This window comes from Gracilinanus agilis, chromosome 2, assembly GCF_016433145.1.
Source record: "Gracilinanus agilis isolate LMUSP501 chromosome 2, AgileGrace, whole genome shotgun sequence".
Lineage (NCBI taxonomy): Eukaryota > Metazoa > Chordata > Mammalia > Didelphimorphia > Didelphidae > Gracilinanus > Gracilinanus agilis.
In genome coordinates this window covers 253,603,183-253,618,259 of record NC_058131.1, presented here as the reverse complement: position 1 = coordinate 253,618,259, position 15,077 = coordinate 253,603,183, and the positions used below count along the sequence as shown (strand labels likewise).

General features: G+C 31.5%; 1 protein-coding gene across 1 annotated transcript in view; it reads right to left on the bottom strand.

Moving 5' to 3' along the window:
• Positions 1 to 2,617: 2,617 nt before the first annotated feature.
• Positions 2,618 to 15,077, bottom strand: part of SPO11 (SPO11 initiator of meiotic double stranded breaks) — a 51,017-nt gene continuing 38,557 nt past the window's right edge. The window contains exons 2-13 of the mRNA XM_044659634.1: positions 13,532 to 13,645; positions 12,044 to 12,132; positions 11,248 to 11,314; positions 10,859 to 10,967; positions 10,150 to 10,236; positions 9,395 to 9,431; positions 9,063 to 9,172; positions 6,411 to 6,510; positions 6,041 to 6,078; positions 5,132 to 5,208; positions 3,292 to 3,403; positions 2,618 to 2,737 (exon numbers count right to left, since the gene is read on the bottom strand). Coding sequence (XP_044515569.1) covers positions 2,618 to 2,737; positions 3,292 to 3,403; positions 5,132 to 5,208; positions 6,041 to 6,078; positions 6,411 to 6,510; positions 9,063 to 9,172; positions 9,395 to 9,431; positions 10,150 to 10,236; positions 10,859 to 10,967; positions 11,248 to 11,314; positions 12,044 to 12,132; positions 13,532 to 13,645 — 1,060 coding nt within the window. The remainder of the gene's footprint in view (positions 2,738 to 3,291; positions 3,404 to 5,131; positions 5,209 to 6,040; positions 6,079 to 6,410; positions 6,511 to 9,062; positions 9,173 to 9,394; positions 9,432 to 10,149; positions 10,237 to 10,858; positions 10,968 to 11,247; positions 11,315 to 12,043; positions 12,133 to 13,531; positions 13,646 to 15,077) is intronic.

Sequence of the window (15,077 nt, the reverse complement as noted above, 5' to 3'; positions counted from 1 at the left end):
TTCTTGTTAAATCTGTGTCCAAGCCATGTTTCAGTTTGAGACTTTCCTTGTAGATTTTTTGGTGTGGGAAGCCAATAAGAGAGAGTCTCAAATAGATAAAAACCTGAGACTCCTCTTTTGACCCCTTTTGTGATCCACACCCTTTCTTGTTGAAAAGTATTGTGGCCTTATTGAAAAGCTTTAAGTTCTTAGCAAACCAGTAGTCAAGAGGTTAACATTCTTCCCCTTTGGTCAGACATGCGGCCAAGGCCAAAACCTTAGGTTAGCAGGAACATTTACCCCTGAAAAAAGTATTCTCAGACTTAGCTTGCTGATAATCACCAGCCGAATGTCTAGCCTGGTTCTTATCTTCACTTTGAAGCTTCTAAGCCTGTTGTATTGTCTATGTTAAAAATACAGCTCTGCACAGCTGTGGAAACTTTCCTTGTGCTTTTGGGTGAAAGGGAGTTTGAATTTTCATATATAATAAACTTGTGACTCAATGGCATTTGGGAGAAACTGCTATGAGTTAACAGTCAAGATCATCTCCCATGTCCCATTATTTTCTTTTCAACTAAGCCATCCTTATCAGATTATCAGAGATGATAAATAGATCTCAACATTTTGGAATTGTTCTCTTCTTTTGGGTTGGTGTCTTCTGTATACCTGTAACCATGATAGTTTTTATGGTGAGATTTTTTTTGTTTGCTAATGTTTCCAGTCTATTTCTTGCCTTCAGATTTTATATTAAGGTTGGGCTCTGTGTGCTTCTATAAAGAAGGTCTGAGATGTTTCTATTGCTGCTTTCCTGGGGTATTGAGTATTTTATTGTTTCAGAATCTCAGGAACAATTCAGGCTGGAAGCCTACAAGTTTTCAGTGTTCCTAAAATTGTCTGAGCCAGGATGAATTTTGATTGCTGTCCCCTGGTCAGAATTCTACAAGTTCTTAAACTGGATTTGGATCTGAGCAATAGTAGAGTGCTGCTAGGATTAAGTTAGTGTCAGCCAGCTAGTTCACAATGACCACTTCAGGCTCTCTTTTATTTTGGGATTTCTGACTGCCAAAGGCCTCAAACTGAAGTAAAGGCTGAAATTGATACTCCATTCTGCTCTGGAATCTGAGCTACTTTGATACTTTTGATTTTGCTCTTCTTTCTGTACAGCATTGGTGAACCTTTTCTGAGTTTGAGTACCCAGAGAGCAAATAGGAACTGCTTGCTTTGGGCGGCTGGACAGAGGGGTAGATCATACAAAAAATGTCCTTAGGCACTGGGAAGAGGGGAAAGAGAAAAGTTCCCCAGTGTTGGCTCTGCACCCATGCCATGTCTTTGCCAGTGCTGACCTAGGGCCAGAGACAGTTGGAGGGAAAGGGGACCTGAGCAGGTCCTCTCCACCGTGTCTTGAATCTATGAACATGAACTGGGTAGTGGGTAACAAAGTTGTTGTAAACATCTGTCTCAGATGTGGTTCCTAGTATGGGTCTGGGACACCTTTTTACCTCTGTGCATAACCTCTCCCTGGGCATGTCAGTATCTTCAGCATAAGGCCCTATTTTCAGTGTCCAGAGACCTCTCTATCCCCCTGGGCTGAACTGGGCTAGAAATATGTCTCATTGTGATTTTCTCATGGTTTTCTCCATCAGGATTTAGTCTACTGTGTTTTCTAGATCTGTTTCAAGTTTTCTTGGAGAGATCACTGTACTTTTTCTGCTAGTCTGCTACCTTGACTCTGTCTCATAGAATTTCATTCTTTTTTCCATTCCTTCTTGGGCTGATGTCTATAGAGTTTTAATTCAGGTGACTATACCTATCTTTCCTCTGAATCCTTTAAAATCTGTTCTCCCAAAATTGAAAATGAACATCACAATATGCTTGCTTTTCCTCTCCTTTATCATAAACTCCAAGAGGTAGTGATTACTTCTCTCCGAGGTTCATATCCTTTGTCCTAGCAAAAATGGGTCAATTTATAATTTGTATTGGTTTCCTAGTCTATGCATTATATTAGACTAAAGATTAATTTTGATCACTCAAATATTGATGAGCCAATAAATCCTCAAATGTTTTCTAAATAATAAATTTTCAATAAAATACGTATTACGTGAAAAAAGAGCTCTGGTCATGTCCTGATACTTAATTATCGCATTCCTTTTGGATTTCAGCAGTGTGTGATGAAGCTATAAGCCCTAAATAAGAGGATGAAGAAAATTTTAACTAATACCTTTCTAGACTTTACAATTACTTTGCAAAAGTTTAAGTTACACTTAGAAAATGTTATTCTTTTACTATGAATAGGATGATATAAGGACAGCTAAATAGAGAGCAAATAAAATCTTTTCTTTAGCTTTCAACTATGTATACGAAATTATTATTTATCAAAAAAAATTTCAAAAACAACCAGAATGACATAATTATAGATGGTATTCTCTTTATATTCTCTTTATAATTTATGATATCTTTATAACATTATCACAAAATGGAGATGAATGTCTTTGAAGTAGAAAAAGACAAAGAACTCTAAAGAAAATGAAAAGTATCTATTATTCAATATGTATAATCTTATTTCAGTTTGTCTCTGATTAAGAAAAAGTATTCTCAAAATAACATTTGTAAATAAGTAATTTTATTAAGATTTTCTGCCTTATATCCATCCTCCAAATTGTAATTTATTAGGTAAGTATACTCGAGAAAGATAATCTGATGAAATAAATGTCAAAGCTTGAATTTCTGCCTTCATTTTCAATTCTGCCATTATTTCCATCTGTAAATAAACACAAAATATTGTCATACTAAATACTTTTGCTGTAGACATATCACTAATGTGCCCTCCAAGTTTGGCCTAGTCTATTCCTAAACCATGTAAATTAGCCTCTGGGGGAAATCAGACTATTTATTAACCCTTGGAGCTAAAAATACCTATGTTAAGAAAAGCTCAGCTTTTGATTCCTTTTATAATTAGGTCAGGGTTCCTAAAGAAAAAAATCCGAGTTCCTACAATAGATTTTCCTTGGAATTCCTAAATATTATTTTAAAAGACTACATAACCAAGATAAAGAAAAAAATTCTCTTCATTCTTATCAGCATTTCTAAAAGGAGTCTAGTCAAAACATGCATTAACAATCATGTATTATCGAAAGTTCCTTAAAAGAAAATAATTTTTGTGATACCTAGATATTGATTATAAAACTTCTCAGAAAATAGTTTCTAAATGTTGCATGTTAGAATGCAATAACTTTTTTCTTATACTGAAGTTAGTAAAAAGCACTTAAAGGTAGCATAAAAGCATTTCAATTTATAAGCAAATATATTCTGTACTTCTTTTTTCCAAAATGGTTGGCATGTAATATAAGGTCTCTTCAGGATGCTATCAAGTTTCATCTGGTCTTGTTTAGTTAGTGGAATTAATGCATCTCTAGGTATATTTAATCTGGGAAAAAAAGCATAGGTTAAAAAAATTAATGAAAGCAAAATATTTTTGTAATTTGTATTTATAGTTTAGCCAGATTTCTTTTATAGTATCATATATTGTTACTATGATACTATATCTCTAACAGATAAACAACCTAGTAAAATTAAGAAAAGCTTATCATCAAATTGGTCCCAGGATAACAAATTCTTCAATTATAGCAAAAGAGTTGCAATCTTCTTGAAGGACTAAAATATGATATACAGAAATAATAGACAAGAAAATTAGAAAAACAAACAAAAAAGCCCAACAATGTCAAGTTTCCAACTATAAAGATTAAATCAATTTTGGTTTAGCCAAATAAACATATTTAAAATTGAATATACAAGCAGGCAGCAACTTTGGTATAAAGGAGGAAGGAAATCAGAGTAATGTTTCTCTTACAATTCCTGTCCATGTTCTACAAAGCATGATATTGGTTTTATTGAAAGAAATAAGGGAGAAGTAAGAGAAAAAGAAAGAGGAAAATTAAAGAATGAAAGAAATGTTGCTTCCAAAGAGTTTGTAGGCTCAGAAATGAAGAAATAGATCTAAAGCTGTTGAATTGTGGCATGCCATTCTCCTAGGGAGGGCGCTATATTTAGAGGGAAATATGGAAAGATACTCTTTGATTGCTATTTAATACACTAAATATATTAAAAAGAGCAGTGGTGTCAAACTCAAAAAGAAATTAGGGGCTATTAAACAATGCATAAGGATTCTTGAGGGGTGTATATTGATTTAGGAAACTACCTATCCATATATTTCTTTTTTATTAATATGTTAACACATTAAAATATAAAAGGAACTACATTTTAATCTAGTTCTGGCTGCACTTAGGAATGTTATGAACTACATATGGCCTGTGAGCCATATAAATGATAGTTCTTCAAAACATCTCATCTTAAGTGCCAATTCTCCTAGCCATATATGATAAAGTGATATATCAATTTACCGGAATCCATTATTGTATTTCTTAATTCATTATTTATCTGTATTTTTCTGTACTTTGCTGTCATGAGAAAGCCAAATCATAAGAAAATAAGCTCTTATCAGGGATTTAGTAGAAACAAAAGCAATTTTAGGCTATGACAGAGGGCCAATATTCATTTAGATCCATATCCTAAGGGGTTCTATACCTATAGAATTAGTACTATATTGATGATTGGTTATACTGATGCATGTGGTAAATATATTAATACATTTTTGAAAGATTTTCAACTTACAGAGTTGAAAGAGTTCTGATTAACTCTCAAATTAATGAAAGCATTTAATCAAATAGAATACCCTATTTCCTAAGCAGTTTCAGTAAATCAATCAATGAAGGGTTTAATTAAAAATTATATAAAATAATTCAAAATCGAAGTAGAAAATGAAAATGGAAAATTCTCAACAATTCTTCTTTAGTGATTTGTTAAGTTTATTCTTTTACATACTGTGGTTTCTACAGAAATATTATTTTTAAAAGGTCATTTCATGGGGGCAGCTGGGTACCTCAGTGGAGTGAGAGTCAGGCCTACAGACAGGAGGTCCTAGGTTCAAACCCGGCCTCAGCCATTTCCCAGCTGTGTGACCCTGGGCAAGTCACTTGACCCCCATTGCCCACCCTTACCACTCTTCCACCTATGAGACAATACACCAAAGTTAAGGGTTAAAAAAAAAAAAAAAAAAAAAAAAAAAAAAAAGGTCATTTCTACTAAATTTGCTAACCTTTTAATATCAGAGGGAAGAAGACCAAGCCATCTGATAGTTGGAACTGTGAGATTATGAGCTTCAAAAGACATGGACTAAAATAAAAGATAAACATATATTAAAATGGGACTAAGCTGCAGAGAATATTAGCATTCTGCCATTTTCATTATTGTGATATATAGAAGGACCCAGTAGTAATGTTAAGTAAGGCTCTTGACTTCTACATGCCCTCTGTCATGCAGCCTCCCACCCTTAACTCTACAGTAGTATGAGAAATAGCAGCAAAGTTTTAAATTAAGAATCTCTTTAAGAACAATGCTATTCAGTATTTCTGGGTCTGTTATCATTTCCCTAGAAATCAATACTACAATATAACTAGCCTCTTTCACTTTACCTTCTAGCATTGTCTTCTTTGATGCTCTGTATTCAATTACTTTTTCATATCGATATATATTTTAAGAGAATTTGGTTATATAAAGAAGAATACCATAAATTAAAAAATATATATGACAAATTCCTCAATTTCACTAGTGTTGATAATAAAATTGAGCACAGTTTGGTGAAAGTGGATATTTCTTGGGATTATAAAGAAAAGTTATGAGATCCCAAATAATTCCCTAGTGACCAGACAATATTATTCCAACCAGTCTGCTACAATTCTGGCCCACAAGATCCTATTGATAATGGATAAAAACTCTTATCTAATATTAATGCTATATATTTCATAGTTGTACTGGTTACTGAGGAGTCTTATATCAAAATAAATAAAACAGATTCAATTATAGGATCTACAGCTAAGCAGCATGGTTCATTTCTCTGTTTTTGCTTAGTGATTTTAGAATAATGAAGAAATTGTCAAGTGTGATTAGCACATTACTTAAAAAAATAAATAGCATAATATTAAGAGAAATACCCAGCTATACGTACCATAGATCCATACTTGTAGATGCACATTATTTCTATGCCTATTAAACAAAATTAACTTTAAAAATCAGTGTTGCCATATTTTACCTAGTATATACATTTTTACAATATATTTTCATGGATATTACACATAAGACAATCTGAATCTCTGAGTATAATAGGACAAAACAATAGAAGCTTATCACAGATAATCATTATTTCTATAACTTCACTTAATAAATGACTTTACTCTTTAGGAATCAAAATTAATACGTTTCTTTCGCAAAGAATTACTTTAAAGAAAAACAAATCCTCCCCAAAATGGAAGAGAAATAAAATATCTATTGTCAATAAATTCAAATTATTATTTGCTTTCATATAGTCAGTAAGTTACCATGTGGATCAGCATCCACTAGAGTGAAAATAGGAAGGTGAAATGTATCCCACAGTTTTTTGACTAGAAGTCTTGTGTTCAGATCTGGTACTCCTTTGCCCTAAGAGTAAATTTAAATATCTGTTAGTAAAAGTAAAATTAAAACAATAAAAATAATACTCAAACTTTATTAGTGGTTTAAAGAGGACATTTAGACTTCAATTACATTCAATGGTTCAATGAATCCTTATTTCAGATAATAGATAGTTTAATTGACTGATAAATAAATGTGTTGCTGAGCCAAAATACTAAATGATCTTTAAGGATCTGTATAGCTCTAAGATGATGCCATTCTAAATATTGTTGATATTTTTATTAACCTTATTATTATATTTCTCAAGTTGCAGTCTACAGAACTCTTCTCTTTCCTTCCTATACTTTCTTGGGGAAATTTTTAATTTTTATAGTTTCAGCTCTATATTGAATTCCAAATTGGAATGCCAGGTCTTTTAATCCAAATTCTAGTCAGTTATCCCTTTGCAATTAGATTTTTTTTTTTACTGTCACCTCAAATTAAGTACTCTCACAATTAAACTCATGTTTTCTGATTCAAAATAGATACATTTTCCAACTTCCTTGTCTGATGGTGGTACTGCTATTCTTTATCCCAATGACAGCCTAAAAATGTTGGTGTCATTTTTGCTTTTTCTCTCTTCAATGACTAGCATATACCAGACAGTTACCAAGTTCTGCTCATTTTTCCTTTGAAATATTTCATTTTCCATTCCTTCTCTTCCATAAGCTTTGCTATCATATTTGTTCAAAATTTATATCTGGTTTTACTGCACACCTGGATTACTTGAACAGCTTCTTTGCTGGCTACCATGATTCCAACTTCTCCCTCTGCCTATCTATCCTATTGATATACCCGTCTTCCTTAACCAGGATATTTGCCATATAGCCTTTGTAAAGTTTTCTTGATCCTCCTCACACATTCTCCCACACTTCACCTCATAATGCTGTCTCCTTGAAGTCAAGAACAAGAACTGTTTTTTTTTTTTTTATCATTTTATACACAGCACATTGGGCACTTAATGTCTGTTGAGTTCTTATTAAAACATCAATAAAAATTAGTGGATGTCAATTTCCTATTATATCAAATATGTATCGTAAAATGAAGGAACTGAATTAGCTAATTTCTGAGGTTCCTTCCAGTTCTAAATCTGTGATTCTATAACATAGGACAAATGGTCTGGTTTTCAAGGCCTTTCATAATTTTTCTTTACCCAGTTTATTCAGTCTTATTTTTGACTATTCCCCAGCATGAACCTTTCATTCAAATTGTCATTTTCTTTGCTGTTCCCTTCATATTCTCTATTCCATTCCTTTATTGATATTATTTCATTATCTGAAATGCCTTTCTCCTCTATCCACATTCTTTTACCTCTCCTTTAATGCTAAGCTCAAAGTCCACCTCCTCCATGAAGCCTTTCTTTGATGTCTGAATTTTTCCAGCACCTACAAAATCTGTACCTCAGAACACTTAAATGTATATTTTATATTATTCATTAATTACTTCATGCGTGTTAATCTGTCTCTCCAATTAGATTGTAAGCCCCTTAAGGGCAGGTACATTATTTTATTTTGTATATTCTTATAATGCCTAGTCTAATCATAGGTTTAGGCTTCAACTCAGTAAATATGTATTAATTAACTGATATTAAAATCTTATGATATACAAAATTGAGTGTAGCAGTGAGTGAAGAGCAGTATTTGTGATTTTGGTATTGGCATTAGCGCCAAAGCTACATCATAATAGTAGCCTATCTAAAACATGTGCCTATAATAGAACCTCACTATAAATGGCCAAAATTGAAAATTGTATAGTATTTGAAAAAAAGAAAAGAAAATAGTGCAGTATCATAACTGGCTGACCTGAACATTGTACCTAGACAATAAGTTCCTTTAATAAGATAAAGTGACCATCTATTAGGGGTCCTTACTTCAATAATTAGTGATAGGTTTATCTTACAGTAATAAATTAAAAATGAGTAAGTCTAGAGTAATAAAGAGAGGGTCAGCTTCAAAGTTTGATAATTTGAATTTAAGTCTTGCTTCTGACCCATCTTGGCTGTATCATCTTGAGCAAATGAATTGACATCTCACTTTTCCAGGTAATTTAAGACTAGAAACTTGAGTCAGTGTCAACTTGCATTTTGTGGAGGCAGTTTTTTCACGAGTTCTCTACTTCAATGATATCAAGGGTACAGAGAAATGAAGAAAGTGTCTTCATCAGAAGTTTTGCAAAAATATAATGCATTTCTTAAATGGACATGTCTATTTAATATTACAACTACTTATGCAGCATATTAAATTTAGCAAAATTTTATTAAGTACCTACCATGTGCAAGGCACTTTATACTAGACTCTACAGATAAGAAGATAAGAGATCATGCCCAAGAAGCTCACAATCAACTTGAGTGATAAGCCAGCCACACACAGACAGACAGCCCCACACACACACACACACACACAATTTCAGGTATAATGTGAAGAACCATGTCTTGTAAATAAGATGACTATGAAAACTATAGAGATCTCTTAAAAACATTAAAATCCAAGGTGCAAATCATGATAAAAATCTTGAATTTTTTTTAAAAAAGCTGTCAATACCGTAATAATTATGCATGGAGATAGTTTATTGCAGAAGTTATCATCTAGGAGTCGTTGAAATGTTGCATCTTTTTCTATGATTAGGAGGAATTTAGCATCTGTAATCAGATCTTTTATGTTAAGGCAGAATTATGTGTAAGATGAAAGCAAGTATATTTACCTTTAATAGTCAACTGAACAATTAATGCTAAAGGTAAAGATTCAGAAACAATCATACTTTTCCTCATTTAATTTTAGATTTAAAAATGCAGGTTAAAATGGACTTTTAAAACATGGACTATTTCTTAAGTATTTTAAAAATAGTTCAGCTTAACTTTCTTCTAAAAGGATACTTCTAATTCCTTGGATATTAGATGGTACGGCAACTGCCTAAATATATATGTATATATTTAAAATATGTTATTTGAAACAAAAAGTAAGCACAGGCATATTTAGTAATTAAAGCCAAAATTATATGGTAATCATTTTTCCCCTGAAACATCAAAAGAGATTTATGGTTCCCTAGAAAATAAAATCTTTGACTGAGGCTATCGTATAATTTCTATCCTTACTAATGAGGATGAAAAACAGAAACCAGTGGTATAAAGATGAACAGATTCTTAATTTCTTATGAAGAAATCTATTCAGCTTCATAATCTATGCCTCCAAGTTAGTAACCTGACAATTCCTGACTGTTATATGCTTTTTTTTTGCATTGCAAAAGCCCAGCATATAGTTATAGTGTTAAATATAAAAATGTATTTTATCAAACATTATGAAGATTTTATAACATTGTGTGCTAAAAAAGAAAAGTATTCTATTTCAAATGAATAACGTTTAAAAATGTTAGGTATAAACAAAACTTATGGGTAAAAATTATATCACCATTGCTCCTAAAATTTGGAATAAATTTGGAATTTTGGAAAATGGTAAAGATAATATACCAACAACTAGTCTAATCTTTCTTTTCCAGTTTTATGTTTGAAATCTCAAACTTCAAAGTAACCTCCTTAAAATCTGAAAGAACACAAATAATTTAATGTTTTTTAAAAAGCTAAATGTTGTCAAAAGTGTGACTAAAATATGTCAAGGTTTTACTGATAAATACCGTTGAACCACAGGTACAATTCACTTTGGTACCATCTTCCTCAATATAGCTTAAATTACCAGCAATTAGACCCTTTGAAGTAGACAGCTGAAAAATAAAATGCAAACATAGTTGATCAAATTTTTTACCAATAATGCTCTATATGTGGTTTTGTCTCTCTTCGAGTTTATCTACAATGCTGTATATATTTAATGTAAGGATGCAAAGTTAAAATTTTTTTCTTTTTGATTGTGAAATTAGCAGTCATTAACAAACAAATTTAAGTATTTAATGTAAAATAAAGGAGTACATAATAAACTGTGATTTTTTGTTGTATACATTAAAATATATTAATATAGATTTTTCAATTTAAGAAATGCAGAAAAGAAAAATATAAATATGTGTTGCAATTTAAGAAGTGAAGAAAAACAATATAGATTTGGATATTACTAAGGATATTTATAAACTCTTGCTTTTTGGGTAGGTCATGCTCAAGTAGGAGAATACTATCATATTATTATACTCTACCTAAAAGTATATTTTTTAAGTGCTCCTTTAAATTAAAACATAGTTGAATAATAGACATTAACTGAATTTTTAATCTCTTCATATTTAGGTATAAAAAGAATCTATCAAAAGAAGATTGTGAACTGGGAAATTTTCATTCTTATGCAAATAGGATGAAACATTTTGGTCAGAGACAGAAAAACATTTTTTAAAAGGTACTTACAATATGCAGACTCCTCCTTGGTACTTTTAACATACAGGAAATGTCATTGATTATATTGTCCACAACCTTCTGGTTACCAAATAGTTGGATATCAGTATAATATATGTCTCTATGAAAATAAAATCTCTTTAATTAACCTTATTTTCTTCAGAGAAAAAAGGAAAAGAAAGAAGTACACAGAGAAGCTATTTTGTTTTACTACTAATTTACTTAAATAAATGTTATTATGCCATCAGAAATATTTAAATACTCCATAAATAAAAGGACATGAAGTTATATATTTATCAAAGGATATCCAAAGGGCAAAATACATAGTGGCTCTATTGTTAATACAATTAAATCCTCATGTTATTTTTTAAAGAGTAGTTTTACAATTGAAATACAGTTACCTTTTGGTTGCATAAGTGTTGCTTTGGATTAATTTGTAGATCATAGATAATATTTTAAGAATTAGAGCTGGAAAATAAAATCAATCTACATGTTATACAGTCTAACTACTAACTCATTGAACATTGTTAATAGCATAAACTGTAAAGACCTTCTTCCAAAAATAAAGGCATATTAATAAAGAAAATGCAATAACTTAAAAGAAGATAACCATTTGCAGAATTAATTTCAATTTACTTGACATCATAGTTGCAACAGCATTTTAAAATACAAATTCCCAAAGAAGAATTGAAAAAAGGATAAGAGTTTTCCTAAGAATCAGTTAAAGGCACTTGATTTTTAAACCAAAAAAAAACTGAAACATTTTCTACTGGATCACATATTCTGAGAGAACATTTGTTCTAGAATTATTTTCATAGTTGTTGGCAACACTAAATTTTTTTTGAAATTATTTTTTTTATTTTGAATATTTTCTCCTAGTTACATATTTCATGTTCTTTCCCTCTCTCCCAATTTCCCCCAACCCCCCTTAGCCAACGCACAATTCCACTGGGTTTTACACACATCATTGATCAAGACCTAATTCCATATTATTGATAGTTGGACTAGAGTTATCATTTAGTGTCTACATCCCCAATAATATCCCCAACAGCCCATGTGGGCAACACTAAATTGAAGTAAATTTACTTCCAGGAAAAATGTGCTGTGTTAAAAGAATTGGCAAAATAGGCACAAATGAAAGGATACAGTATATTTTATTTATTAACCCTAAAATCTTAAGAAAATATATTATTTTACCAAATCGTTGGGCTGATTTTGCTGAATCACTTTTGATTTTTTTGGTGGTACAATGAGGTATCATCTGTAAACCCACAGAATCTTCAAACCTAGTAATTTTTTTTAATAAGAAGAAACAAAATAAAGGGGGGGAAATGAACTTTGGAATGTCGAATCATATACTTAATTGTACTACTATATAAAACTTTTTGTTTAAAAAGTAAGCACTAAAAATATTTTAATACTAAATTTATCCTTCATAATTCCATGTGTATTCCAGATTCTTAGAATAGACCTTAATTCGTCTATTTCCAAAAATTCTACGTAAAATTATTTTCATGGGAAAACATATGGTATTATGAAACATTTTGTGCACTTTGTATTTGAGTTTTATGTTCATATTTATTACTTTGAAAATTGTACATTAATTTCTCTCCAAAGTTATTTGAAAAACACAGCTCTGTACACAATATAACATTTGCATTGTTAGCTAACTGAACTACCAAATATGTCCTTAAGGTGGCAGAACACACCAAGCGCAGTGAGAACAGACTAGGTGTCAATATTACATAAATTAGATCCTGAATCAAAGCTACATCTAAAGTGAAGTTTATATTACTTAATATAGTAGGGGAGCATTTTCAAATTATAAGAACTATACTAAGTAAATTGTATAATTAAAAAAGCAGCAATTTTAACCTAATTATTTCTATTCTGTTGGTATAATATAATCAACAAGCATTATGCTAAACTCTGGAGCTAAGAAGACAAAAATGAAACGGACCCTACTCTCAAGGAAATTCTATTCTTTCTGAAGAGACATGTACATATATGTTTACATATACATATCTATGCATCTGTGTGTATGCACACATATGAAAAATATACATATATTGAGAGAAACAGGGAGACTAGAGATACTGTGGCTTAGTAGCTAGAAAATTGCTCAGGGCAGGCTCCATTTGGAAAATACTATTTGAATTGCGTTTTGAAAGAAACAAAAGCTTCAAAGAGGAAGAGGTGAAGAGGGAGTGTATTCCAGGCATGGGGGAAAGAAAATCAGTATAAAGGTATGAAGCTGAGGACAGGTTGAAAGGGTTTAAAAAATCAGAGGCATTTGGGGGCAGTTGGGTGGCTCAGTAGATTGAGAGCCAGGCCTAGAGATGGGAGGTCTTTCAAATCTGGCCTCAGACATTTCCTAGCTGTGTGACCTAGGGCAAGTCACTTAACCCTTATTGCCCACACAGTATTGATTCCAAGACAGAAGGTAAGGGTTAAAAAAAAATTTAGTAGAGTAAATCTCTATAAACTGTTTCCCCTGCAAAAAATTGCAGAATTAGGTCCTATAATCAAATTGATTATGAGAATGACCTAGCAAGATGACAAAACTACCTGCTGATTTTTAATTTTCATGGGAATACAGAATCAACCTGATCAGAATGTTCAATAAACAATGTTAACCTTATGACATTTATGCTGACTTAAAACTTAAAAACAAATAATGCCCACTTGATATTTTCCCAATTTGATCTGTTGTCTATTTTGAGGAAAGGTGCTTCATTCCGTGAGAGGCTTATGATGATATCTTGGATGACATTTTCTATAGATGTAAGAACCTCAGAACTGAAAATAGGAACAAATAATGATTTAATATGACAATTGTGATAAATCTTTTAATATGTTTTTAAAAAATCTCAGTATTTCTTGAATTTTATACTCCATAGTGTACATATTGATATATGTAGGTATACACAACAAATATTTTTATATACTTCCCCTAAATCATAGGAAAGCTGTAGATAATCAAGGGGTTGCATTTGTTCTTTTACATACAACTCTATTAAGAGAGGAAAGATAAGTTGTAGTTATATTTTTTAGACAAAAAAATTCCTATTTGCTTCAGCTTTCTGTTACAAATACAAACCTGCAAATTTGAAATTCTAGTCATATTTAAAATCAAATGATGCAACCCTGACTTTGGCTACAAATTAAATAAAATTTAGTTTCCAAAGTAAAAATCTTATCAAATGGGTAAAATATATTTCAGCCTGTAGTCCCTGATTATTGTCACTAGGAAAGCATGCTGTAGAAAATTAACTATACAAGTCTTTATAATAAAGGACAATGGATTTGTAAGAACTAGTTTTTGAAAACCTATTACGATTACACAGTAAGTTGTTAGCTTCTCTAAGATACAATCAAGTAAAGTGATACAATTTAAAGTAGAGGTTTCTTTCCCCCCATCCTACTTTAATTCTTTTCCAAATTGAATCATTCTGATAGTCATGTTCACATGTTTTTGTTTCATTTTATTTTATTTTATTGAAGGAAATATTCTTAAAGAAGAGCTATTTGTATTACATAGAGTGAAGGCATTAATAAACCAAGGGATGGTAGTAACATAGCTCTTCGAAAAAAATATATTAATAGAGGTAGACAGATAACATTCAACTGACTTTAGATGCCCTATTATCATTACAAAGATTATTTTATATGAACAACTTTAACTTTTGAGACTATTTAAAAGCATTATTAGCTAAAACAGTGGATCCCGGTTATGAAACTCTCAGCCACCACTTCCCCCATAACTGAATAAATTTCTTGGTAGTCCATTTAAAAAAATAAAAGGACAACTTAAGGTCTTTGGGAATAAATTAAAATGGTCACTAATATTTTTTTAACAAGCTATACACCCCCACAGGCACTGACTTGGTCATTTACTATCTCACGGGAAAAAAAGAGAGAGAAAAGAAAAAAGAACAAAATGCCTCATTAAACAAGATTTTAAAGCCCTACAATGCCGTTCCTAAATGATGCTACAAAACATTGTAAGATTTCACGAGTCATAAATGGCGAACCTAGGTGGAGGCAGGTGGACTGGAATAAGAAATGTGGTTCCAGTTAGAAAGGACAAGGGTACAATCACATGTCAGAGCACTGTAGAAAGGCCACAAAGTAGCTTTTTCCCTGACAAAGGTTAACTGGGGCAATTGAGAGAGACAGATCTAAAGGGAATTCCAGGCTATTTCCAACTCTGAGGTAAATTTTTTTTTTT